This window comes from Sphaeramia orbicularis, chromosome 16, assembly GCF_902148855.1.
Source record: "Sphaeramia orbicularis chromosome 16, fSphaOr1.1, whole genome shotgun sequence".
In the NCBI taxonomy this organism is placed as follows: Eukaryota; Metazoa; Chordata; class Actinopteri; order Kurtiformes; family Apogonidae; genus Sphaeramia; species Sphaeramia orbicularis.
This window is the reverse complement of record NC_043972.1, coordinates 17,549,986-17,577,835: the sequence shown is the minus strand read 5'-3', so window position 1 is coordinate 17,577,835 and position 27,850 is coordinate 17,549,986. Positions and strand designations below refer to the sequence as shown.

General features: G+C 34.6%; 1 protein-coding gene across 1 annotated transcript in view; it reads left to right on the top strand.

The window, feature by feature from the left end:
* The window catches only part of popdc3 (popeye domain cAMP effector 3), a 23,554-nt gene extending 25 nt beyond the window's left edge, over positions 1-23,529 (top strand). The window contains exons 1-3 of the mRNA XM_030157091.1: positions 1-592; positions 18,872-18,980; positions 22,708-23,529. The exon at positions 1-592 is cut by the window's left edge and continues 25 nt beyond it. Coding sequence (XP_030012951.1) covers positions 87-592; positions 18,872-18,980; positions 22,708-22,983 — 891 coding nt within the window. The 5' untranslated portion in view covers positions 1-86 and the 3' untranslated portion in view covers positions 22,984-23,529. The remainder of the gene's footprint in view (positions 593-18,871; positions 18,981-22,707) is intronic.
* Positions 23,530-27,850: the final 4,321 nt, after the last annotated feature.

Genomic DNA, 27,850 nt, shown 5'->3' with positions numbered 1-27,850 from the left:
CTTCCGTTTTGCGCACGCCGTGGACCGTCACACACGCAGTCGGACTTTGGGTGAAATGTTCTGGTAGTTTTCAGACTTTATCAGAGATGGAGCCTCCGGACTTTGAAGCCATGAACTTCACGGTGGAACCTGCGCCGGCCTCGTACCCACTGTGCGCGGAGTGGAGGGAGGGCGCAGAGGGGTCCGTGTTCCACCTGGCCAACATCTTCCTCTTCCTCGGCTTCATGGGCGGTAGTGGTTTCTACGGACTCCTCTACCTGTTCACATTCCTCACCTTGGGTTTCTTCTGCTACACCTTCCACGCGTGGTCGGATTCGTGCACCACGGACGCGTTCCTGTGGAATTTTGCGCTCTTCGGTGCGTGTCTGGGCCAGCTCCTGCACGTCGCCTACAGACTGAGGAGCGTCTCCTTCGACCAGGACTTTGAGGAGCTGTACAACTGCATGTTCAAGAAGCTCGGAGTGTCTCTGTCACATTATGGGAAGATCGTGGCGTGTTGTGAGAGGGACATCCACACCATAGAACAGGACCACTGCTTCGCCGTGGAAGGAAAAACCCCCATCGACAAGCTGTCAGTGCTGCTGTCCGGCAGGTGATCCACGCACACAGACACATGCTGGGAAAAGGTGGCCCTGCTAAATACACAAAGAAATAAAATAAAATAAAATATAAAAGACCTAGCACTACTTTTATGTCAGTTCTCAAATGAAACTTTTTCTATATCTAACCCTTTCTTAAGTGATATCACCATTTATTTATAGTATTGTCCGCTGCATTTTTATTTATTTATTTATTTGGGACAGTGCATATTAATGAATATCTAAAACAATTGCAGCTGTAAAAAAAAAAAAAAAAAAAAAAAAAAAAAAAAAAACTGTCCGTGTTAATAAAATAAATAAATAAAATATAAATATAAATGGCGTTTAACCCATAAAGACCCAGCACTACTTTTATGTCAGTTCTCAAATGAAACTTTTTCTATATCTAACCTTTCTTAAGTGATATCACCATTTATTTATAGTATTGTCCGCTGCATTTTTATTTATTTATTTATTTATTTATTTGGGACAGTGCATATTAATGAATATCTAAAACAATTGCAGCTGTAAAAAAAAAAAAAAAAAAAAACTGTCCGTGTTAATAAAATAAATAAATAAAATATAAATATAAATGGCGTTTAACCCATAAAGACCCAGCACTACTTTTATGTCAGTTCTCAAATGAAACTTTTTCTATATCTAACCTTTCTTAAGTGATATCACCATTTATTTATAGTATTGTCCTCTGCATTTTTATTTATTTATTTATTTATTTATTTATTTGGGACAGTGCATATTAATGAACATCTAAAACAATTCCAGCTGTAAAAAAAAAAAAACTGTCCGTGTTAATAAAATAAATAAATAAAATATAAATATAAATGGTGTTTAACCCATAAAGACCCAGCACTACTTTTATGTCAGTTCTCAAATGAAACTTTCTCTGTGTCTAACCTTTCTTAAGTGATATCATCATTTATTTTATAATATTATCATCTGAATTTTATTTATTTATTAGGGACAGGGCACATTGATGAACATTTACATTAATTGCGGGCTGTAAAAATTTGTCCCAGCTAAATAAAATAATAAAATAAAATAAAATAAAAATATAAAAGGTTCTCAAATGAAACTTTCTCTATATTTAACCTGTTTTAAGTGATATCACCATTTATTTGTAATATCCTCTGCATTTTTATATATGTATGTATGTATTTATTTATTTATTTATTTGGGACAGTGCATATTAATGAACATCTACAACAACTGCAGCTGTAAAAATTTGTCTCTGCTAAACAAACAAACAAACAAATAAATAAAATAAAATAAAATAAAAAAAATGTATAAATGGTGTTTAACCCATAAAGACCTAGCACTACTTTTATGTCAGTTCTCAAATGAAAGTTTCTCTATATTTAACCTGTTTTAAGTGACATCACTATTTATTTATAATATTATCATCTGCTATTTATTTATTTATTTATTTATTAGGGATAGTGCATGTTAATAAACATCTACAACAAATGCAGCTGTAAAAATGTTTCCGTGCTAAATAAACAAATAAATAAATAAAATAAAATATAAATGGTGTTTAACCCATAAAGACCCAGCACTACTTTTATGTCAGTTCTCAAATGAAACTTTCTCTATATCTAACCTGTTTTAAGTGACATCGCCATTTATTTATATTATCCTCTGCATTTTATTTATTTATTAGGGACAGTGCATATTAATGAACATCTGCAACAATTGCAGCTGTAAAAATTTGTCCCTCCTAAATAAACAAATAAATAAGATAAAATAAAAATATAAATGGTGTTTAACCCATAAAGACCCAGCACTACTTTATTTATTTATTTATTTATTAGAGACAGTGCATATTAATGAACATCTACAACAATTGCAGCTGTAAAAATTTGTCCCTGCTAAATAGATAGATAGATAGATAGATAGATAGATAGATAGATAGATAGATAGATAGATAGATAGATAGATAAGATAAGATAAGATAAGATAAGATAAGATAAGATATTTAACCCATAAAGACCCAGCACTACTTTTATATCAGTTCTCAGATGAAACTTTCTCTATATCTAACCTGTTTTAAGTGATATCACCATTTATTTATAATATTATCCTCTGCATTTTATGTATTTATTAAGGACAGTGCATATTAATGAACATCTACAACAATTGCAGCTGTAATTTTTTTTCCTGCTAAATAAACAAACAAATAAACAAATAAGATAAAATAAAAATATAAATGGTGTTTAACCCATAAAGACCCAGCACTACTTTTATGTCAGTTCTCAAATGAAACTTTCTCTATATCTAACCTTTCTTAAGTCATATCACCATTTATTTCTAATATTATCCTTTGCTATTTATTTATTTATTTATTTATTTATTTATTTATTTATTTATTTATTTATTTGGAACAGGGCATATTAATGAACATCTACAACAATTGGAGCTGTAAAAATGTGTCCCTGCTAAACAAACAAGCAAGCAAACAAATAAATAAATACATCCATACATAAGATAACATTCTAAAAGGTTTTTAACCCATAAAGACCCACCACTACTTTTATGTCAGTTCTCAAATGAAACTTTCTCTGTATCTAACCTGTTTTAAGTGACATCACTATTTATTTATAATATTATCCTCTGCATTTTATTTATTTAAGTATTAGGGACAGTACATATTAATGAACATCTACAACAAATGCAGCTGTAAATATGCCACATTGTAGCAAAAGTGCTAATTTCCATCTGTAGTCCCTAGGAAAGACAGCTGACAAAAGGCAAAACATCAGATAAACCCACAAAACCCCATAGTGAGGACAATCTACTGATGGTCACAGGCTGCAGTTTTCAATATAGTAGACTGTCCTACACTACACATTCTTTTTGTTTACTTTAAATACTGTACACAGTTGTACAGGACAGGTACAATGTTTTTTGCAATTTGTGAAGAAGTCAGATTTGTCCTAATTGTAATGGGCGTTGTCTGGATGATCTCAGGAAGAGCATTATCCAAACTGTAGTTTAAGACAAAATGTTAAAAAATGAATATGGCACTTTTCCATAACTTGAGGTCGTGTTCTTATTTTGTGCAGATGTACAGGTGTGTCTTTAACCTGGACTAGCCCCTGAATCTCCAAATAGGTCATATCTGATGACCATGAAAAGATGACAAACAGCGTTTTACACCAATTATTTACATGTATTGATAGGATTAATGGATCAACAGATATTAAACAGTTTAGATCAGTAAATGCTTGTGCTCAGTGATGTATGTTTGGGTATTTAGAAAGAAATGACATAAAATGTTATGATAAGTCGATGAATTTTCCTGAATCCTGAGCCAAAATGTATTTTCTATTTCCTTTCCTTTTGACTTTCTATTTATGCCACTTTCTTCCCTTCCATTACACATTACAGGGAAATACTGAGCTTTTTAATCTACTACATTATTTATTTTACACTTAAAGTTGTAACTAACTGCTTAAATAATGCGCAACTACATAAAAAAAGCATATGAATGAATAAGTATAAATACAAAAACACGTAAAATACAATAAATACATAAAGTACTTTGCAAAGTAAGTGGAAGAATTCCTGAACTCATGAAGTAAAAGTAGCAAAGTAAAATCAAAACAGTTATAAAAAGTCATCAATGCTGTATAAAAGTCCTTCTCAGTGTTTTGCCTTTATATGTTTTTACATTCATTTTGCTGTTGCACTTGTTTGAAGCTGAATTTATTTGAGCTATTTTATAAACTATATGCTGTTTAATCTGCAGAAATGCATCACATTCTTTAAAACAGGCTTGTTTTTCAGTCCTGTAACAAATCTAAGAGAATGAACATTTGATCCTTTAATTCAGGGGTGTCAAACTCATTTTAGTTCAGGGGCCACATTCAGCTAAATTTGATCTGCAGTGGGCTGAACCAGTAAAATAATAACATAATAATATAGAAATAATGTCAACTCCAAACTTTTCTCTATGTTTTAGAGTAAAAAAAGTAATTTTACATTATGAACAGGTTTACATCTACAAACTATCCCTTCAAAAGATGTGAATAACAGGAACAAACTGACAAAATAAGTGTAATTTTAACAATATTCTGCCTCAGTTTATCATTTCCACATGTGCGTTATAACTTGCAGATCACAGTGGATCTACAAATACACAAAATATTTAATAACAGGCGGAATATTGTTAAAATTGTACTTCTCTTAAGACATTTCAGGTTCATGTTTGTTCAGGTTACTCACATTTTTTGCAAAATTATACTTTGTTTTAGTGTAAATACATAAAAATATTTACATTTACAAAGAGAAAAATTTGGAGTTGTCATTATTTCTATGTTATTATGATAGTATTTGGCTGGTTCTGACCCACTTGAGATCGAATTGGTCTGAATGTGGAACCTGAACTAAAAGGATTGTTAATATCTTGTTTTTGCATTTCACAAATTCATCCCAAGGGCCGGATTGGACCCTTTGGCGGGCCGGGTTTGGCCCCCGGGCCGCATGTTTGACACCTGTGCTTTAATTCATCTCCGATGTTAAAAGTCAACACTTTTGTAGAAAAGTGATGGGAAAACTGTCATCTGAGCATGACAGTCATGACCAAACAGTGACACAAATGATGTGTCTGGCAAAAGTTGAGCAAGTCTAAGTATTTTATAAGACTTATAAATAGATTTTAAGTAAGTAGGCTGTATCTAATTTATGCCAAAACCTCTGTCCATGTCTTTAAAGGTCCCGTATTATGCTATTTTTCAGTCACGTCATATAGGTCTCAGAAGCCCAAAAACATAGTATTTAAGTTTGTTCGCCCCAAAATCATCCTTTGTTCGGAGTTTCAGCGGTCGAAAAAGTCACTCTCACCAGCCCTCCTCAGAACAGGCTGTTTCTGGGCCCTCTTCCGGGTATGCAAATGAACGCATCTGTCCACGCCCACTTCCCCTCCCCTCTCTGGGAGAGGACGCGGCTTATGCTAGCGGTACTACGCGCTGTCTGAAATGCCCCTCTCTCGTCTACAATACACATGTCTCAGACAGAACGTCTTTCCAAACACTGGCTTTCTTTGCCTTGAGGCGTGATTGAGCCCCGACGGAAAACGGCGGTGTTGTGTTGGGTTTGTGGACCTGACACGGAAAGACGCCTGCCGCCACTAATGCAGGCAGCTACTAACAAGCTTGATGCTAACTATACTGATGCCAACCACAAAAGGCCCGTGTTCAAAGTAGTTCTGTTGAATGTCTCTTGATATTATCAGCTCTTGCATGTTAACGGGGACGCAAACGTTAGCAACAGTAACCGAGCTATGTTAGCTGCCATGCTAACGTTAGACGTACACATCAACAACCACTAGCTTATCTGTAATGTGGGGTTATGCAGTAACGATACAAAAAAATGATAAGAACCTACATCTCCCACACTTGGACTTGGGTCACGAAGCGTTGGTACTGCGTCCTTCTTGATTCGGAGTCTTTGTGCTAAGCCGGAGCTGTATGGGCCCCTGTTAAAAAAACACTCGTCCGTGAAATGCCGGGCACACACATACAAGCGTTTGGGAATGTTGTTTGGTACATGACCATCAAAGATATAATCCAGCCACTTTTTTCGGAGAGGCTCGGAAGTGGGGAGCAAAAATAAACTTTCGTGTTGGTGTGTGCAGCCAACAACACCACAACTTGCGTGTCTCGCCTTCGCCATGTTTGTTGTCCAAGAGGTACTTTGCCAGGGTGGGGCTCACCTTTTCATGCAGGGTGGGGGCACAGTCAGGGGGAGGAGTTAAATCCGCTTATGTTGTCATAAGCGGACCCAACTCAAACTCGGCCGTTTGAGCAGGCATTTTCACTAAATGTGGTGTAGCAAGGCAGGGAGGAAACAGACAGTTTTCAAATTCGAACCTCATAATGAGGCTACTGCAACACACGCTACTGTAAGAAAACTGTCACAAAGTGAGATTTGCATAATATGGGACCTTTAACTAAAGCTGTCAGACAAATGTACGGGAGTAGAAAGTACAATATTTACCTCTGATGTGATAGTGGAGAAGAATAAAGCTGCTGAAAATGGACATAAAGTATTAAAGGGCCTCCCAGTGCTTCAGTTATTAACCTTCCAAAACTGTTAGGGACTATTGGCAGTGGTCTAGTGGTCCCTGGAGAAGTGGGTATACTCTCAATTTTGCCTTAAAAAAAGTAGTCCAGAAACAACGCCCTGTTTTAGAAACAGTGACATGTCAGACTACTATATTTAGTTTACCCTAAAATTCATTTGCTCATTCTTATAAAACTAGCGGCATTGTACCCGTGGTGCCATTGTACGATTGCATGATAAGTAGAACTTGTCTGCCACCACCATCCATTTGTAAACGACCATTTAATCCTGCATTGTGCAGGTGATAATTTGAGCCAACATGTGAGGCATGAAGGGAAGAGCATGTATGTGTTTGGCCTGTCAAGCATGATTAAATTCATACAGCGGTAATGAACTGCAGCCTTCACATTGTAGCATCATCTGCTAGCAGTAGAAATGTCATGAACGGCAGCGTAACCACTTCTGAAAATGGAGTATGGCGGCAGGGATGAAGAATTCGAAGTAGAGAGAGGCTAAAATCACCCAGCATAGCTCACAACATTTGAATACGGACATAATAATAATAATAATAATAATAATAATGGATTGGATTCATATAGCGCCTTTCTAGACACCCAAAGCGCTTTACATTATTGACCCATTATTCATTCGCTCATAAAATTGTGCCTGGTAGATAGTCAGGTAATGTTTCTATTCGTTTGGCGAGTTTGGTGGCAATCGGGCCTGTGAAGGCTGAGGAAAATCCGTACAAATGCCCTCCTGTGCTGCAACATCGATGGGACAGAGAACGTGTATTATATAGTAGGATTATCATGACTTGATTAGGAGCAGTTTGTAGGTTTTACTGGTCACACAAGCAGCTGCATGAATGGAAATGTATTCAACATGAGGCAAACATAGGATAACATTAGCCTTTCATAACGTTAGCCTTTCATAATGTTAGCCTTTCATAATGTTAGCCTTTCTTAACGTTAGACTACTCACACAGTTTAACTATTGGTGACAAAATGTCTTCTTCTCTAAATGTGCAGTCATATGTCCAGTAGTTTAAAACAATGATTCATTCTAAAACCACCTTAAAAATTACCTCAGAATTATGTATTCCATGAAAGTACGTTCTCTCGATACCTGCCACTCACTTGAAAGACGTTTATTCTGCCTTTCTCATTCGTATTTCCAATAATCACGCATCTGTCAGTTAGACGTGCAGTGACCTGTCAATCAACTGGGGTGGAACTGGCACCTGAGGTGTCCAATCTGGTTCCGGAGGAGGCCAGGCCAGCGCTAGTTAGCAATATTTTCCTCCGCATGACCCGCCCTACTCTGCCTCTGATTGGCTTGTCAGTCCTCATGCCTAAAGTTAGCCAATCTTTTTTTCTTTTATTATTTTTATTTTTTAATTTATTTATTTTTTTGTATTTTTCATTATTGTTTTTTTGTATTTTTATTTATTTATTTATTTAGGCTCATCAGTCCTCATGCCTAAAGTTAGCCAATCTTTTTTTCTTTTATTATTTTTATTTTTTAATTTATTTATTTTTCTGTGTTTTTCATTATTGTTTTTTTGTATTTTCTTTTTAAAATTTATTTATTTATTTAGGCTCATCAGTCCTCATGCCTAAAGTTAGCCAGTCTTTTTTTTCTTTTATTATTTTTCTTTTTAATTTATTTATTTTTTTGTATTTTTCATTATTGTTTTTTTGTATTTTTATTTATTTATTTAGGCTCATCAGTCCTCGTGCCTAAAGTTAGCCAGTCTTTTTTTTCTTTTATTATTTTTCTTTTTAATTTATTTATTTTTTTGTATTTTTCATTATTGTTTTTTTGTGTTTTATTTATTTATTTATTTAGGCTCATCAGTTCTCATGCCTTAAGTTAGCCAATCTTTTTTTCTTTTATTATTTTTATTTTTTAATTTATTTATTTTGTTGTATTTTTCATTATTGTTTTTTTATTTATTTATTTATTTATTTATTTAGGCTCATCAGTCCTCATGCCTAAAGTTAGCCAGTCTTTTTTTTCTTTTATTATTTTTATTTTTAATTTATTTATTTTTTTGTATTTTTCATTATTGTTTTTTTGTATTTTTATTTATTTATTTATTTATTTATTTATTTAGGCTCATCAGTCCTCATGCCTAAAGTTAGCCAATCTTTTTTTCTTTTATTATTTTTATTTTTTAATGTATTTATTTTTCTGTGTTTTTCATTATTGTTTTTTTTTAAATTTATTTATTTATTTATTTATTTAGGCTCATCAGTCCTCATGCCTAAAGTTAGCCAATCTTTTTTTTCTTATATTATTTTTATTTTTAATTTATTTATTTTTTTGTATTCATCATTATTGTTTTTTTGTGTTTTATTTATTTATTTATTTATTTATTTAGGCTCATCAGTTCTCATGCCTTAAGTTAGCCAATCTTTTTTTCTTTTATTATTTTTCTTTTTTAATTTATTTATTTTGTTGTATTTTTCATTATTGTTTTTTTGTTTTTTTATTTATTTATTTATTTATTTAGGCTCATCAGTCCTCATACCTAAAGTTAGCCAATCTTTTTTTCTTTTATTATTTTTATTTTTTAATGTATTTATTTTTCTGTGTTTTTCATTATTGTTTTTTTGTATTTTTTTATTTATTTATTTATTTATTTAGGCTCATCAGTCCTCATGCCTAAAGTTAGCCAATCTTTTTTTCTTTTATTATTTGTATTTTTTTAATTTATTTATTTTTCTGTATTTTTCATTATTGTTTTTTTGTATTTTTTAAAATTTATTTATTTATTTAAGCTCATCAGTCCTCATGCCTAAAGTTAGCCAATCTTTTTTTCTTTTATTATTTTTATTTTTAATTTATTTATTTTTTTGTATTTTTCGTTATTGTTTTTTTGTATTTTTATTTATTTATTTAGGCTCATAAGTCCTCATGCCTAAAGTTAACCAATCTAATCAGTGAAGGCAGGGAATACTAGCCAATTAGAGGCAAAGTAGGGCGGGTCATAGCTTCACCATCCTAGGGAGAAAAATGGACAATTTGGCTGCAGATACAACTGAGTGGTGCGCATCAGGAGGGATTTAGAAGTGGGTATACCCAAAGATGACTGAAAAATAAGTGGGTGTACGCCGTATACCCTGGACTACACCAGTGACCAATGGCCATTGTTTGGTGTTAAATTCTACGATGTATGGCACATGCACAGTTTGCTAGATTTGTATTTCTATGCCAGTGAATTGAAGAACAGCACAAGCTTAACAGGTGTAATGTCTTTTTTTTAATCATGTTTTTTGTCATATGAAAGTTAACTCAGGCGCATGTGCAAACACAACTTTGTAAAGACAGTATTTATTGGTTTTGTGTTGAGTCGATCCCCTGTAGACTCAGTCTTGGTTGTGCTTCATCATTGCCATGTGATTCCCTACATTTAGCCGCCCTGTCATAAGCCACATTTAGCCTTAATGAGCGCTGTAGTGAGTGACTGCAGAAAAGCTGCAACAGCTGCAAAACTCAGCTTTAGCTTGTAGTCTGAGTAGGACTGGATCTAGTGGAATATTCATGTGGTAAGAAAGGAACACAGAAACAAAGAGACAGAGAAAATATAGCAACATGCATAAAAGAGAAGGTGTGCATTTCAGGTGTTTTCTCCAAAAAAATGTGTCTGTCAGTCACTTCAGTACAGAAAGAGGGACCAAAATGTGATTCATCCTCTATTTTCTAACTGTACTATTCTTTGAAACAGGTTTTTTGATCACAGTATTTGTCATTTCCAGAAAAAAAAAAAAGAGTAACAGACACTGATTATGAGTCATCCAAAAAAAAAATCACCGTTCAGCCAGAACATTCCCGTTTTCATTTCAGGACCCCATTTCAACCTTGATTTTTTTGGTCGCTTGGTATCATTTTACATGATTGGTCGTTTTCTAGCAATCTACGGAGCACCCGGCTGCAGTGATTCACCCAAACCGCTGCTGAACACTGATTTTATTTCCTCTCAAAGGTGACGGAGGTGACGCTATGGCTGAATGAGTATCTTGTTTGCCTGTTAAATACTATGTGTTGCTCATATGACAAACATGAAAGTCAATATGAAAGTGAAACTGCAAATAGAAATTCTAATAGTGGGGTGGGGTGGGGGGTGCACATTTTGTTCCCCTTCCTCTCACTGAAGTGCCAGTTAGATCAGATTTTATTTTTTTAATCAATGATACGTACCTTCTGAACTATACTTAGCTACAAAAAAAACCCCTCAGATTAATGGATTTTAACTCAAAACGTTTTTATTATTGGACCATATGAGGACAGCATTGAATAGAAATGAATTTGTTTCCAAATTTATGGACATTTTTCAAAATACATACATACATACATACATTTATTCATATTTACATACATACATATATTTATACATACATACATACATACATACATACATACATACATACATACATATATTTATACATACATACATACATACATTTATACATATATACATACATACATTTATACATATTTACATACATACATACATACATACATATTTACATACATACATACATATATTTATACATGTGTATATATATACACACACACACACACACACACACACACACACACACACACATACACATACATACATACACACATATATACATACATACATTTTATCACTAAGCCTCAAGTGCAGCCATGACAAATCATTAAATTATTTTCACTCAGTTATGTTTACGCACAGAATCTTTGTTCGTCCTAAACAATTATGTTACATCTACCTAAGGATATGACCAATATAATGTTATCACCTTGTTCATATCAGTTGAAAATTATCACAGTAAAACACAATAAATGAACCTTAATATTCTTAATACTTTGATTTGTAGTGATGGTCAAAGAAACCAGACAGTTATTTGTTGTTTTAGAGTATTCTTTGTAGCTGCAAAATAACTGATACTTGCCATTCTGCAGAATATTTGAAGAATCTGAAGGGATAATATCCAGAATAATGAAGATAACATGTTAAATGTCAAAATGAAGAAAAACAAAACGCTAGAACATTCAGAAGGGTTTTAGGTGATAGTGTCTATATGTACCCTATTAATCCTGATAATTATATATATCTATGTACTTGTATGTATGTGTTTTATATGTATCAGTTAAAAAAATATCACTACTATCATAGTATTGCCAGTGATGTAATATATAGCTACATAGTTTGTTTAGAAAGGCTGTAGTTGACTAAAGTGCTCTGTGTTGTAGAACTGCTGCAAGTGATTTTAGTGCTTTTATTCTAAGCTGTTTCATATGTTACGCTTTGGTAACTGATCTGATATGTGGATGTATTTGTCTGCAGAATAAACAGTTTGTCTAGCTGCAGGCAATCTGGAGGCAACTCATAAACACTGGTAAATATTTAGGTGTAGTCAGGTTTCATATGTTCTTCACTCAAACAAACACAAGTTACTGTAATTAAACAAGACTCGTGTCAATAAAACAAACCAGTAAGAGGTGGAAATATCACAAATTTCTTCTCTGATGCCATTGATCTCTTATCATATGCTCAAATAAATGAGTGAGTGTTTCAGGATTAACATGTTTAACATCTTTATGGCCTTTGTAGAGACAGAGCATGTGCAAAAATGTAAGCGTGGAGGCTGGTCACTGGAGTTGCACTTCTGTTTGATTACATTGTCTTAACCCTTTAACCTTAAGACATTATTCCAGGTAGACACGCTGCTGTGAATTAGCGTCTGTTTCAGTGTCATAAAAGCTACTGTGAGTATGTGCTTGTGTTCCTTTTCTTCAGTGGTTTTGCTTTACTGTGTGTTTTAGGGTCAAAACAGGGTGGAATAACAGAAAAAATGTTGCACCTGTTTTTCTTTATAATTTTCAGATTGCACTGGTCTACAAGGAAAATGCTTCCAGAATAAAAGTAATGAAATTTTACCACATGAGAGTCACTGATAAAGAAAAATCACGTAAAAAATGTTGGTTGGCTGAACTTTCCAAGATACAGCCTTGGGTCAAAATGTGAAATTCAAGAATTAACGAGAGAATGGGTTTGACTCAAAAGGAATATTTGTCTCAGAGCTACAAGATCTACTTCAAAACACTGTCTGCACATGAGAATATATTCACTTTACAGGTTCTATTTAGTGGAAGATTTATTAAACTATTATATAAATGTACATAAACCAGTATATATATGTAATAACACTTAATTATATACCTTGAAAACATCAGCAAACCAGCACTTTTGTCATTTATTTTCCAATTAATCTTATTAACCCTTTCATGCACAAATTATGAGAACCTTAATCAAAATTTTTTTCCTGAGTGTTTTTATTCCTCTTTAGGCATGAAAAAAACAATGCAACTGAAAAATTTCTTCAGAAAAATAAATAAAAAATAAATTAAAAAAAAAAAAAATACATACAAAAAATAATAATGAAAAAAAAAAAAAATTCTTATGAACCTATTTTTCATGAAGTTGCAAAAATGTCCACTCAGCTGGACACCACATGTTTAATTTTTGACGCACAGAAACATGTATTTACTGATGAACTGTGTGAAAACTATGGAGAGGGCCTGTGATTCTGGAGGTTTATGCTCAGGAGAGATCTACATAATGTTACCTATTCATGTCAGAAAAGATATGTAGTGTCTTAAACCTTTAATAAAGATATGTGTAAAAAACAAAACAAAACAAAAAAACAGTGAAAAGAACAACAAAATCCATGAATATACAAGAGAACAGCTGAAGAAGAGCTGTCCACTGGAGTGACCACTGTGCATGAAAGGGTTAAAATACTTAACATTTAGCACATTTAACCCTTTCATGCACGAATTATGAGAACCTTAATCAATTTTTTTTTCCTGAGTGTTTTTATTCCTCTTTAGGCATGAAAAAAACAATGCGATTGAAAATTTTCTTCTGGAAAAAAAAAAAAAAAAAAAAAAAAAAAAAAAAAAAATATATATATATATATATATATATATATATATATATATATATATATATATATATATATATATATATATGTATGTGTATATATATATATATATATGCATATATATGTATATATATATGTATGTGTATATATATATATATATATATGTATATATATGTATGTATATATATGTATGTATATATATGTATATATGTATATATGTATATATATGTATATATGTGTGTATATGTGTGTATATATGTGTATATATGTGTGTGTATATATATATATATATATATATATATATATATATATATATATATATATATATATATATGTATATATAAACATACAGTACAGGCCAAAAGTTTGGACACACCTTCTCATTCTTCGCATTTTCTTTATTTTCATGACTATTTACATTGTAGATTCTCACTGAAGGCATCAAAACTATGAATGAACACATGTGGAATTATGTACTTAACAAAAAAGTGTGAAATAACTGAAAACATCTCTTATATTCTAGTTTCTTCAAAGTAGCCACCCTTAGCTCTGATGACTGCCTTGCACACCCTTGGCATTCTCTTGATGAGCTTCCAGAGGTAGTCACCTGAAATGGTTTTCACTTCATAGCTGTGCCTTGTCAGGGTTACTTAGTGGAATTTCTTGCCTTATTGATGGGGTTGGGACCATCAGTTGTGTTGTGCAGAAGTCAGGTTGATGCACAGCTGACAGCCCTATTGGACAACTGTTAGAATGCATATTATGGCGAGAACCAATCAGCTAAGTAAAGACAAACGAGTGGCCATCATTACTTTAAGAAATGAAGGTCAGTCAGTCTAGAAAATTTCAAAAACTTTGAATGTGTCCCCAAGTGCAGTCGCAAAAACCATCAAGCGCTCCAACGAAACTGGCTCACATGAGGACCGCCCCAGGAAAGGAAGACCAAGAGTCACCTCTGATGCTGAAGATAAGTTCATCTGAGTCACCAGCCTCAGAAATCGCAAATTAACAGCAGCTCAGATTAGAGACCAGATGAATACCACACAGAGCTCTAGCAGCAGACACATCTCTACAACAACTGTTAAGAGGAGACTGCGTGAATCAGGCCTTCATGGTCAAATAGCTGCTAGGAAACCACTGCTCAGGAGAGGCAACAAACAGAAGAGATTTATTTGGGCCAAGAAACCCAAGGAATGGACATTAGACCAGTGGAAATCTGTGCTTTGGTCTGATGAGTCCAAATTTGAGATCTTTGGATCCAACCGCCGTGTCTTTGTGCGACGCAGAAAAGGTGAACGGATGGATGCTACATGCCTGGTTCCCACCTGTGAAGCATGGAGGGGGAGGTGTGATGGTGTGGGGGTGCTTTGCTGGTGACACTGTTGGGGATTTATTCAAGATTGAAGGCAACCTGAATCAGCATGGCTACCACAGCATCCTGAAGTGACATGCCATTCCATCCGGTTTGCGTTTAGTTGGACCATCATTTATGTTTCAACAGGACAATGACCCCAAACACACCTCCAGGCTGTGTGAGGGATATTTGACCAAGAAGGAGAGTGATGGAGTGCTGCGCCAGATGACCTGGCCTCCACAGTCACCGCACCTGAACCCAATCGAGATGGTTTGGGGTGAGCTGGACCGCAGAGTGAAGGCAAAAGGGCCAACAAGTGCTAAGCATCTCTGGGAACTTCTTCAAGACTGTTAGGAAACCATTTCAGGTGACTACCTCTTGATGCTCATCAAGAGAATGGCAAGAGTGTGCAAAGCAGTTATCAGAGCTAAGGGTGGATACTCTGAAGAAACTAGAATATAAGAGATGTTTTCAGTTATTTCACACTTTTTTGTTAAGTACATAATTCCACATGTGTTCATTCATAGTTTTGATGCCTTCAGTGAGAATCTACAATGTAAATAGTCATGAAAATAAAGAAAATGCAAAGAAGGAGAAGGTGTGTCCAAACTTTTGGCCTGTACTGTATATATAATAAAAAAAAATGCATACAAAAAATAATGAAAAAAAAAAAAAATCTTATGAACTTCTTCTTATTAAATTTTAAATTAAATTTTAAATTAAATTCTTATTCTCTTCATGAAGTTGCGAAAATGTCCACTCAGCTGGACACCACACATTGAATTTTTGACGCACAGAAACATGTATTTACTGATAAATTGTGTGAAAACTATGGAGAGGGCTTGTGATTCTGGGGGTTTATGCTCAGGAGAGATCTACATAATGTTACCTATTCATGTCAGAAAAGATATGTAGTGTCTTAAAACTTTAATAAAGATATGTGTAAAAAAAAAAAAAAAAAACAATGAAAAGAACAACAAAATCCATGAATATACAAGAGAACAGCTGTAGAAGAGCTGTCCACTGGAGTGACCACTGTGCATGAAAGGGTTAAAATACTTAACATTTAGCACATTTAATCTCTGAAGCAAATCATTTCTAAAAAAATAAAAAAAAAATAAATAAAAAAAATAAAAATTGTAGACCGGTGTCGTTCATGGTTCTTCAGGGTATTCAATTTTTTTGTGACAGGATAGTTTGTAAATCTAAACATTTCTATAATGCATTTTCCTTTTCTTGCACTAATACAAAGAGACAAATTTGATATTGTCATTATTTCTAGGTTTTTATGATATAGTTTTACTAGTTCAGCTTACTTGAGATCAAAGGGTTTGTCTCCTTTCTGTTCCTACCCGGACCACTTTCACAGACTTACTCAAAAATGTAAAGCTGTAAGTACGGACCCTGAACCCAAATGCAGAACTCGGAGGCAGATATAAAAGTTCACAGAGTTTATTAGTCACCGGTAGTACAGATAGGTAAATAATGAGGATAAATAACAAGATCTTGAGGACAGTGGCCAGGGAGATCCTCTTTGGATTCGTCCTCTGGACTAAGGACGCGAACCCTCTGTATGGCTCAGCGTTTTGAGTCGGTACCCCGACTAGGGAAAAGCGGAGGGAGGTCAGTGACGGAAACAAGTCATGCACGGGTAAGCAATCAGCCAGGCAACAGGACATAAGGAAATGACAGAGCTCACATACCAAAAAGTCAGGCGAAGAAGTCAAAAACCAGGAAGGCAGATGGAGGCAGACAAAACCGACAGGGAGCAGGCAAAAAAGGGATGGCAAAACGGGTCAAAACTCAGGTAAGCAGACAAACAGACAGGATCAGAACGCTGGTAAGTAGACTACGAGAGAATACGAACTGGCGTCTGAACAGGGGAAAAGACAGGACTTAAATACACAAAAGGGAGGGAAGACAACGAGACACAGGTGGCACACATCAGGGCGGAGTCAGGTAATCAGGGAAAAGGTGAACACGATCAAGGAAGGGAAGTAAAGACAACAGACAAGACACATGAGGAAAAATTAACAAAATAAAACAGGAAGTGACAGACAAACATGAAAGACAGACAAAACCAGACTAACATCTGGTGGCAGGCTTGACAAAAAATAGTTGAAGTTTTGATTCCAAGAAGGATCCATCTTATGATGCCAGATATTGGCATATATACAGCAAAATCATTAAATTTGGCTTTTAAAATTGAAAATAAATATTAGTAAAATAACAACAGAAATATGCAATATGTTTGTGTTATACTACATGTAAATGTCTGATACTGAATGTCAATAAAAAACAAATTATAAAAAAAAATAATAAAATTGAAAATAACGTTCTTGCCCACCTTGTAGATTCTATTGCTTGAAATATGTTAAACACACTATATTTATACATAAAATATATCAAGATTTAGAATCTACAAGGAGGGCAAGATGTTCAATTTGAAGGCAAACTAAGAAGATTTTTTAAAAATTATACATTCCATGCAGAAGTGAATGGAACATCCCAACGGATCACCTAAACATGTCTGATTTACAAATGTTTGTTGTTACTATGATCATAAGTATTTGTTGCTTAGTGACTATTTTTGGTAATTTCTGCATACATTACAAAACAGTGAGAGCAACAGTTCTAAATAAAATAGATCTTCCTTTCATCTTACGTGTGTTTTTCTTATGTTTTCTTATATTTACTTCTTGAATTTTTTTTATTTTTTTCCCACTTACAGGGTGGGGAAGCAAAATTTACAATGAACATTTACTTGTTTTTTCTCAGCAGGCACTACGTCAATTGTTTTGAAACCAAACATATATTGATGTCATAATCATACCTAACACTATTATCCATACCTTTTCAGAAACTTTTGCCCATATGAGTAATCAGGAAAGCAAACGTCAAAGAGTGTGTGATTTGCTGAATGCACTCGTCACACCAAAGGAGATTTCAAAAATAGTTGGAGTGTCCATAAAGACTGTTTATAATGTAAAGAGAATGACTATGAGAAAAACTATTACGAGAAAGTCTGGAAGATACTATTAAAGAAGAATGAGAGAAGTTGTTACCCGAATATTTGAGGAACACTTGCGCAAGTTTCAGGAAGTTATTGAGAAAGAAGGAGGACACATAGAATAAAAACATTTTCTATTATGTCAATTTTCTTGTGGCAAATAAATCCTCATGATTTTCAATAAACTAATTGGTCATACACTGTCTTTCAATCCCTGCCTCAAAATATTGTAAATTTTGCTTCCCCACCCTGTACAGGTAAGGAACTAAATATGGTAACTTCATTGACCTTGATTTTCTACAGAACATAAAAAGTCCAATAACCCACTAAGGTTGAAATTTTGAATTTGAGGGTATTTCTATGAGTGCACTAACATATATGGTCTTGTTTTTTTATATTACAGACATTATCAGGGTAAAAGGGATCCATTTTGGAGATGCTTGATATTGTTGTTTTGCTTCAGTAACTGAGTCATGCATCACTGAACATGGTCCAAAATGATTTTCTACACATAATTATGCATTTTACTGAGCCAGACACACCTATGTTTAAAATAAATCCAAAGTGGGCTAAACAGATAAGATACCAGAACATGTCCTTGGGCTGAATGTGGCCTCTGAACTAAAATCAGTGTGACACCCACCCCTATGTTAGACTGCGAACACCAAATGAGGGACTATGTTTTGTTCGACCGGTGTTCATCCTGCCGAGAAGCAGTGCAGCTGTTCCGCAGTCACATGGTGGAACAACACTTCAATCAGACACTTGGTCGGTTGGTTTTCCATTTAAAGTGTCACACATCTATAATATTGACATGACAGAGCGTCTGTGGAGCAGCCTTCGGTCTTTTATTGACCTGCCCTTTACATCTGTCAGTTAACATCAGGTTTACTCTGCTGTTTTACAGAATCCGTGTGACAGTCAACGGGGAGTTTCTGCACTACATCTACCCATTTCAGTTCCTGGATTCACCAGAATGGGATTCCCTTAGACCATCGGAGGAGGGCGTGTTCCAGGTTGTTTTTAACTCATTTTCAGGCATCACAAAAATACCAGTTGTTCAATATTATCTCTGTTTTGCTGAGGTTTACTGGCATGTCACACTCATCTCAAGGAAAAAAAAAGGTTCTCACCAAATACCATTTAAAAAAAAAAACCCTGTTATGTAGTTATAAGACAAAAAAAAAGAGTCCCTCGATAGGTGAACCTACTTAAAATTTACTAAAGTGGGGTACACACATAAGGATTTTTTAAATCTGAAGAGATTTTTTTATCTGTTACAGACCCCACACATGAAGATAAAAAATCAGGCAGTGAACAGTTTTTGATCATACTGTGTGTGGTGTGCTCCGATAATCTCAAAACAGCACACCACACATATACAGGGTGGGGAAGCAAAATTTACAATATTTTGAGGCAGGGATTGAAAGACAGTGTATGACCAATTAGTTTATCAAAAGTCATGAGAATTTATTTGCCACAAGAAAATGTACATAATAGAAAATGTTTTTATTCTATGTGTCCTCCTTCTTTCTCAATAACTGCCTTCACACGCTTCCTGAAACTTGCGCAAGTGTTCCTCAAATATTCAGGTGACAACTTCTCCCATTCTTCTTTAATAGTATCTTCCAGACTTTCTCGTAATAGTTTTGCTCATAGTCATTCTCTTCTTTCCATTATAAACAGTCTTTATGGACACTCCAACTATTTTTGAAATCTCCTTTGGTGTGACGAGTGCATTCAGCAAATCACACACTCTTTGACGTTTGCTTTCCTGATTACTCATATGGGCAAAAGTTTCTGAAAAGGTATGGATAATAGTGTTAGGTATGATTATGACATCAATATATGTTTGGTTTCAAAACAATTGACGAAGTGCCTGCTGAGAAAAAACAAGTAAATGTTCATTGTAAATTTTGCTTCCCCACCCTGTACACTGCAAAAATCTAAATCTTACCAAGTGTATTTTTCTCATTTCTAGTCAAAATATCTCATCACACTTAAAACTAGACGCACTCGGAGAACGCAGACCTCCGCCAAGGCTGATCAGTGCCCCCCCCCGTGGGCCCCCCCATGCCAAGGAGGTTATGTTTTTGCCAGGGTTTGTTTGTCTGTTTGTCTGTCCGTTAGTGTGCAACATAACTCAAAAAGTTATGGACAGATTTTGATGAAATTTTCTGGTCTGCGCCCCCCCCCCCCCCCCCCCCCCCCCCCCGTGGGCCCCCCCAACCCCGATCACCACCAAAATTTAATCATTTCTTCCTTATCCCATTTCCAACAAACCCTGAAAATTTCATCAAAATCTGTCCATAACTTTTTGAGTTATGTTGCACACTAACGGACAGACAAACAGACAAACAAACAAACAAACCCTGGCAAAAACATAACCTCCTTGGCGGAGGTAATAAGACATAATCACCCAAAGAGTAACTTTTCAGTGAGATAGAAGAAATTATTTTTTGACAGTAGATCGTGAAAATCTTATTTCAAGAAATCTTAAAAGATAATTTTCAGTTGTTCCATTGGCAGATTTTTTTTTTGCTTAATTCAAGATGTTTTTGCTTAATTCAAGAAAAAAAATCTGCCAATGGAGCAAGTGAAAATTATCTTGGTACAATTTCTTGAAATAAGATTTTCAAGATCTATTGTCTAAAAATCAGTTCTTATATCTCACTGAAAAGTTACTCTTTAGGTGATTATGTCTTATTTTAAGCGTGATGAGATATTTTGACTAGAAATGAGAAAACTACACTTGGTAAGATTTGGATTTTTGCAGTGTAATGATTCTGTCCCACCATCGATCTAGAATCTGTTCCTCCAAACCAAAAATCTTACATGATCAAATGTGATCTAACAAAAACGAGGAAGAAACATAGCAACAACCAGAAAACACAACCCACAACATGTCATTTCAGTCGCAGTACGACTTGGTGGAGACGTTGAATAGACATTCTCGGACTTCCCACAGCTCCACGAGCTGGTCCTCCATTTCTGAGTTCCACCGAACTTTATGTTTCAGGTCGGCCAGGCTTGTTATTATATACGCCTGATTCCTTGTTCAGATCACTTCTTGAGTGGCTACATTCCATTCCACGTCACAATTCATGGAGTCATGACTAGGGAGTCATCTGCTTTCCCCACGCACACAAAGATTTTTTGTCAGAAATATTGACTGTTGAAGTTTGATATTCACGATTGTCGGCCTAGACCCGTTTCGGAGTTGATTATCGGGATAAATTCACTCTTAACACACATCAGACCACAGGATAATCTTATAGATTAATCTGATAAAACATAAAATAATCTGGCATTTGCTGATCTTGGTCAGGAAGGGGAAAATCGGGACAAAACAACCTGATTATCTTTATGTGTGTACCCTGCTTGAAGGGGTCATATTTTGCTAAACCCACTTTTATTAGTCTTTAGTTCATTTATTTGTGTATTTGGACCCTAATAGTTGAAAAAGTTTGAATTTGAACCCTCCAGGTGCTGCAAAGCTATCTTTATATTCATTCCGACAAAAATTTAGTGGATTTCTACAACCCGTTTTAATTCCTTCTTAATTTGTTACGTCTATAACTAGTTATGTCACAACATTTGCACATATAGTACGACATAGTTGTTTATCAGCAGCAGCGGTTGTAGTCCACACTGAAAATATGTCCGAACTTTGAGTCGATTACCTAAAATGTTCAGTTGTTGGTTGAACGGGACAGAGCAGCACAGCCAACAACTTGGAGGGGGCGGGGCATGAAGTGGCTCATTTGCATTTAACCCTTTCATGCACGAATTATGAGAACCTTAATCAAGATTTTTTTCCTGAGTGTTTTTATTCCTCTTTAGGCATGGAAAAAAACAATGTGATTGAAATTTTTTTTTTTATGAACCTATTTTTCATGGAGTTACAAAAATGTCCACTCAGCTGGACACCATGCGTTTAATTTTTGAATCAAAGAAACATGTATTTACTGTCATACTGTGTGAAAACTATGAAATAAATGTTTTTTTTAATGTTGCTAATCTGATGTTTTCTCACATTTTAACATACTATAATAGTAGTTATTACTCACTCAAATAATATGCAAAAAACAACAAAACACAACAACTTAAAAAAACAACACAAACTGTTAATTACAGTCTAATAACAACTAACAATTGATTTACACTCAAATATGTTTCTGCGGATCAGGTTTATCAAGAACAGGAATGTTACAGTAACGGTATGAATTGCAGTGTATTATGGGATGGTGCATAAATGTCCACTGTGTTGGTTGATATGAAAGTAAAACAACAAAATCCATGAATATAGAAGAGAATAGCTGGAGAAGAACTGTCCACTGTAGTGACCACTGTGCATGAAAGGGTTAAAAGGCCAGCGCTCAAAATGACCTTTCTGGTGTCATTACTCAGAAATAGGGTTGAAAATGGACCTGTGGTGTTGAATTAATGAAGAATTCAGACCCAAGCATAGCATTTACAGTTTATGCAGACCACAGGGAAATGTTTTAAAATGCATAATTCCATAAAAAAAAGCAAAATATCACTCCTTTAAGTCAAAATTGTTGTATAAAGAAATGATGCTATATTTCACTGTCTGGTTTGGACCAGCTATATATGTTAAGTCTCATGAGATCATTTTTGTTATGATTTGGTGCTGTATCAATAAAATTTGATAAAATGATAATGTTATCGGCTCATAGAATTAGTTTCATCCATTGTTTTCTTTCTGTTTCGCTCTCCCAGGTAACTCTCCGGGCTGATAACCAGTGCAGATACGTAGCGTGGAGGAGGAAGAAACTCTATCTACTTTTTGCCAAGCACCGCTACATAGCCAAGATCTTTGCTCTAGTTGTGCGCAGTGACATTGCAGACAAGCTGTACTCTCTTAATGACAAGGCCTTCGACAGCGCCGGGCACCGCTACGATCTCCGCTTACCGAGTTACTGTCACATGCCCGGGACAGAATTAGAAAAGTCAGATGGCTTCCTGCAAGTGCCGGTGCAGGGAAGGACTGCCTGAACAGAAACACAGCGAGTCTACAGGCTCCACTTTTAGTAGGAACGCAGTAGGTGTATGGATGAGTAGAGCTGTTCATGCATTAGTATTATTATCAGATCTGAATATGCAGAAGAAAGTCAAAAGAAGCAAAGTGACATATTCTTTTTCACTTGTAACAAAATCTAACAATACTGTCTCTACTTCCACTGTAAAAAGTAGCAGAATTTTTGACATCCTGCTTTGTTTACGTCTATCTTTACCTGTTGGTGTGCGACTGCTGTTAACACGGATCCTTAAAATAGCATGAGGTATCAGTTACCCACATGCACAACACTACAAAAATCCAACTCTAACCAAGTGTATTTTTCTTATTTCTAGTCAAAATAAAATAAAATCTTATTTCATGAAATCTTACCAAGATAATTTTCACTTGTTCCGTTGAAGGAGAAGAAGAATCTTTATTTTGTCAGTAGGTTCACACACATACACCACACTGAAATTTGTCCGCTGCCTTTAAATCAAATCAAATCTTATTTATATAGCGCCACATCACAACAACAGTTATCTCATGACTAGGGGTGTAAGAAAATATCATTTCTCCACAATACTGTATCGATATTAAAAAGTACTGTATCGATATTTTTAGGTATTTATTCTAATGCAGATATTGTGGAGGTTCATTTTTGGTTAATTTGTTTTTCTTTTTTGTTTATATTTTATTTATTATTATTTAACACTCTTTTATTAAATAATGTCAGTTCCTTTGTTGGGATTGAACTAAAATAATGTTATGATGTTAGTTCTGAACTAATAGAATATGAACATTTGAACAGGATCTTAAACTGTAATGTCTGTAAAACATAATTTCAGTTTGAACACAAGAACATTTTGTGATTATAACATTAGATCCTGTTCTGATCAAATAAAAATGTGTTTAGTATTTGTGCATATTTCTGGTGTAATTCCATTCTTCTAGGAAATAATCTTAAAAAAAGAAACAAACAAAAAATTGTCTTTTTAACAGCATTGTGATATATCGTGATATATTGTATCGTGATTTGTATCGTATCGCCAGATTCTTGCCAATACACACCCCTGCTCATGACACTTTACATATTGAGTCGGTTGAAACTAGACTCTCAAGCCAATTTACAGAAACCCAACAGAATCCTCTAGGAGCAAACACTTGTGACTGGTGACAGTAACGAGGAAAAACTTCCTTTTAACAGGCAGAAACCTTGAACAGACCCTCATTCCTGGAGGATGGCTGTCTGCCTTAATTGTAACTTAATTTTAATGAAAACATTTTTGTAATACCAGTTGATTTCATGTATAGAACATGTTTGAACCAAAAGAATGTCATTAATTAACCCATCACTAGATCATGTATACATGCATTACACACTGTATACTAGGAGCAGTGGGCTTACCATATCAGGGGCCCGGGGAGCATATGGGGGGGTTGAGTGCCTTGCTCAAAGGCACTTCAGCCAACAACTCTTCACCAGTTCAGGGAATCAAACCGGCAACCCATCAGTCACAAGCCAACTCTCCAGCCATTTAGACCTTGGCAGATTATTATTATTATTATTATTATTATTATTATTATTATTACTTGCATTTGCATCATGTATTTGCATTACCATTATTATTATTATTATTATTATTATTATTATTATTATTATTATTATTACTTGCATTTGCATCATGTATTTGCATTATTATTATTATTATTATTATTATTATTATTATTATTATTATTATTGTTTTATTATTATTAGTATTATTTTTAAATAAATGTTTTTATTGGATTTTCATACACACATGGCAATATCTAACATGTACAATATTTCCATGTGTTCTAGTTAAAGGTAGTAGACAGTTGTCTCCATACAATGTATCCTGAGAGCAACAATTTCAATCTAACCCAATTGGCTTCTATGAATGAACCATAATAAGCCATCATCCCTTCCCACCCACCCCGAAAGAAAAGACCAAGTAAACAAAACACAAATGCAGAAGGAGAAGGAGAAGAAACAGAAAAACAAAAAAAAAGCAGATTTATTTATTTTTTTGTTTGTTTGAATGAAGCAAAGAAAATCTGCCAATGAAATGTGAAAATTATCTTGGTAAGATTTCCTGAAACAAGATTTTCCAGATCTATTGTCTAAAAATACGTTCTTATATCTCACTGAAAAGTTACTCTTTAGGTGATTATGTCTTATTTTAAGTGTGATGAGATAATTTGACTAGAAATGAGAAAACTACACTTGGTAAGATTTAGATTTTTGCAGTGAATACAAATAGAATGGGTTGCGCATGTCTGAAAATAAGGCTTACGGCTAAAAACTTTGCAGAGCAGCTGTGACGGACTTGTATTTGCGTCACGCATTTGCATCACATGGCCGAAACTTGAACAGAGGAAGAGTCTTAGGATGTAAGGGGTTTATTTTCACCCACTTTGTTAAATGTAGAATCATGATGTGGCTTTTATAGGTCAGAGCTGCTGTGTTTATCATTGTTTTGTGCAATAATATTTAGCCATTAGCAGCATGTCACATCAGCCTTTTACTTCTATAAAGTCTAAATAATGAATATTCAGAGGCTTTTCAACACCTGAATGAAAATTTTAGTGTAGTCCAAAGTGATGCAAAGCTGGAATTTTCATTGGATCCCAGACCGGGGAACATGTTGGTGATCTTTTATACCCTGTAAAGCTTAGCTCTCTAGAATTAAAAGCCTGTGATTCATTTGTGCTATATTTTCTGGCTGACCACAGAGCCCCAAATGATGATCCACTAGCTGAGGGTTTGCTGTTATAGTAAGTAAAAGAACAGATAGGTTACAGAATAGCACTCAAAATCCATTTCCTTCATTTGCACCTTCACACCTTCATCTATGTGATGAACACAGTAAATGATTTCCTCAAATGGAATCCATGTACCGAGGGGCTTCAACCCAAACATGACAGTGATTAATGCTGGTTCCCACAGCAGGAAACTGTCACAACCACAAGAATAAGAGAAAGAATCTGAAACATTTTGGAATCATTATCTGATCCACGCAGATTTTTCAGTTCACATAATGTTCGTATCATAAAGTAAATTTGACTAATTTATCTCATTTTATCCTCAGATTGTGAAGACACAGTAAAAGATGGGAAAAGTGTCGTTTTTACATTTGAATTCAACTGAAACGGGTCCCAAAAAGCAGAATAGAGGGGCTAAAATTTCAAACAAGATGTAGACTAATGTTATGAAGCAAGTTTGGAAGCACTTTGGGTCTATTTTAATAATAAATATTTACTGACATAAAATAAATTATTTTTCAGATATAACACTTTTATTTGATGCATACAAAAATCTGCATGTAACACGGTAAAAAGGACACGAAAATTACATTTTTTTAGTCTCTCAAAGGTACGTTTTGGGAATCGAAGCAAATATGCAAGACAGAGTGTTCCACAAAAATGACCGCTGTTGCAAAATCACTCAATTTATTTGTGTTTAAATGGGCAGGTTCTGCATGTACCGTGAGTGGACACAATGGGTTACACACGAAACCTGGAATGAGGCTGAGATTTGTGAAAAACCCACATGTCTGGATTAAAAAAAAACACTAGATCATCAAATTTAACACTGTGTCTTTATTTATAGTGATATATAAGACCATTTACAGCCATGTTTTCAGATCTAGTGCACTGACACCTAGGCAGCTTTTCCTGACCTAATTTTGGTCTTATTTTTGGCCCCAATATTTTATTAAAAATTCATTAATTTTGGGATGGCTCAGAGCAAGAGTATAATTTTTTTTTTGCATTTATCTGAGGTCATCATTAGGTACATCCTGGGGGGAAATATGTGGAAATTTCTCTTTTTTTATTGGGTGCCAGATAGCAAAAAAAAACAAACAGTTTCATGGAAAGACCTATTTCCACATATCTATATAACCTAAAGTTGAAGAAATTCTGATTTCAGATTAGGAATCAACATGATTGAATTATGCACAATTAGATTTTTATCTTTTTTTTCAGTGTAACCCTCAAACTCTCATAATAATCATATATGTTATGTTTTTTTATACTGAGTGTGGCAACTTAACAGGACAGGAATAGTTGATTTTACATGTATATTAATCTTTGCGGAGATAGAAAATATCCTCACATTCTTTAACAGAACAGCTCTTAAAAGATCCTCTGGTAAAAGTAAAAATATGGATTAAACTTCTCTACTCAAGTACAAAAGCACAAACTCTGAAATACAGAAGTGAGAAGTAAAGCTACTGAAATTCACATTATCCATTTCGGAAATAATTCTCCTGATCTCAGGCACATTTCCTCATGATTTTGTCTGTTTTATCTTTTTCAGTCTTTTATGTTACTATTACATCTGTCAATGCACAATAAGCACTGCTCTTTTCACCAATGAGTCGTCTTTTCTACGTGTTATTATAACGTTCATGTAGGTTCAAACCGGTTTTGATGTTGGAAAGATACACTATGATGCAAAATAAACAAAAAAAAAAAAAAAAGATTAAAACTGGTAATTGAGTAAATGTAAGAAGCAGAAAGCACAGATACTTTTGTTAAAACCTTGAAAATGTCAGAAAAATAGATACTCCAGTACAGATCCCTGAGGAATCTTTTTGTACTTTGTGTACTTCCCACCTCTGCGTCTTTGTTCTGATTATGACTCATGAACAACAATATGATGGTTTCAAGCGTCTAATATCATTTCCCATCTGGCGGTACTGAAACTCTGTATTGACGTAGAAACGTTCATGCATCTCCAGTTATTTCACAGGTTACCAGATGGTGTCTGTCCTTCACTTAATATGCAGGCATCAGACGGATTTGTCAAACTTCTCAAAGTGTATTTACCTGATTTTT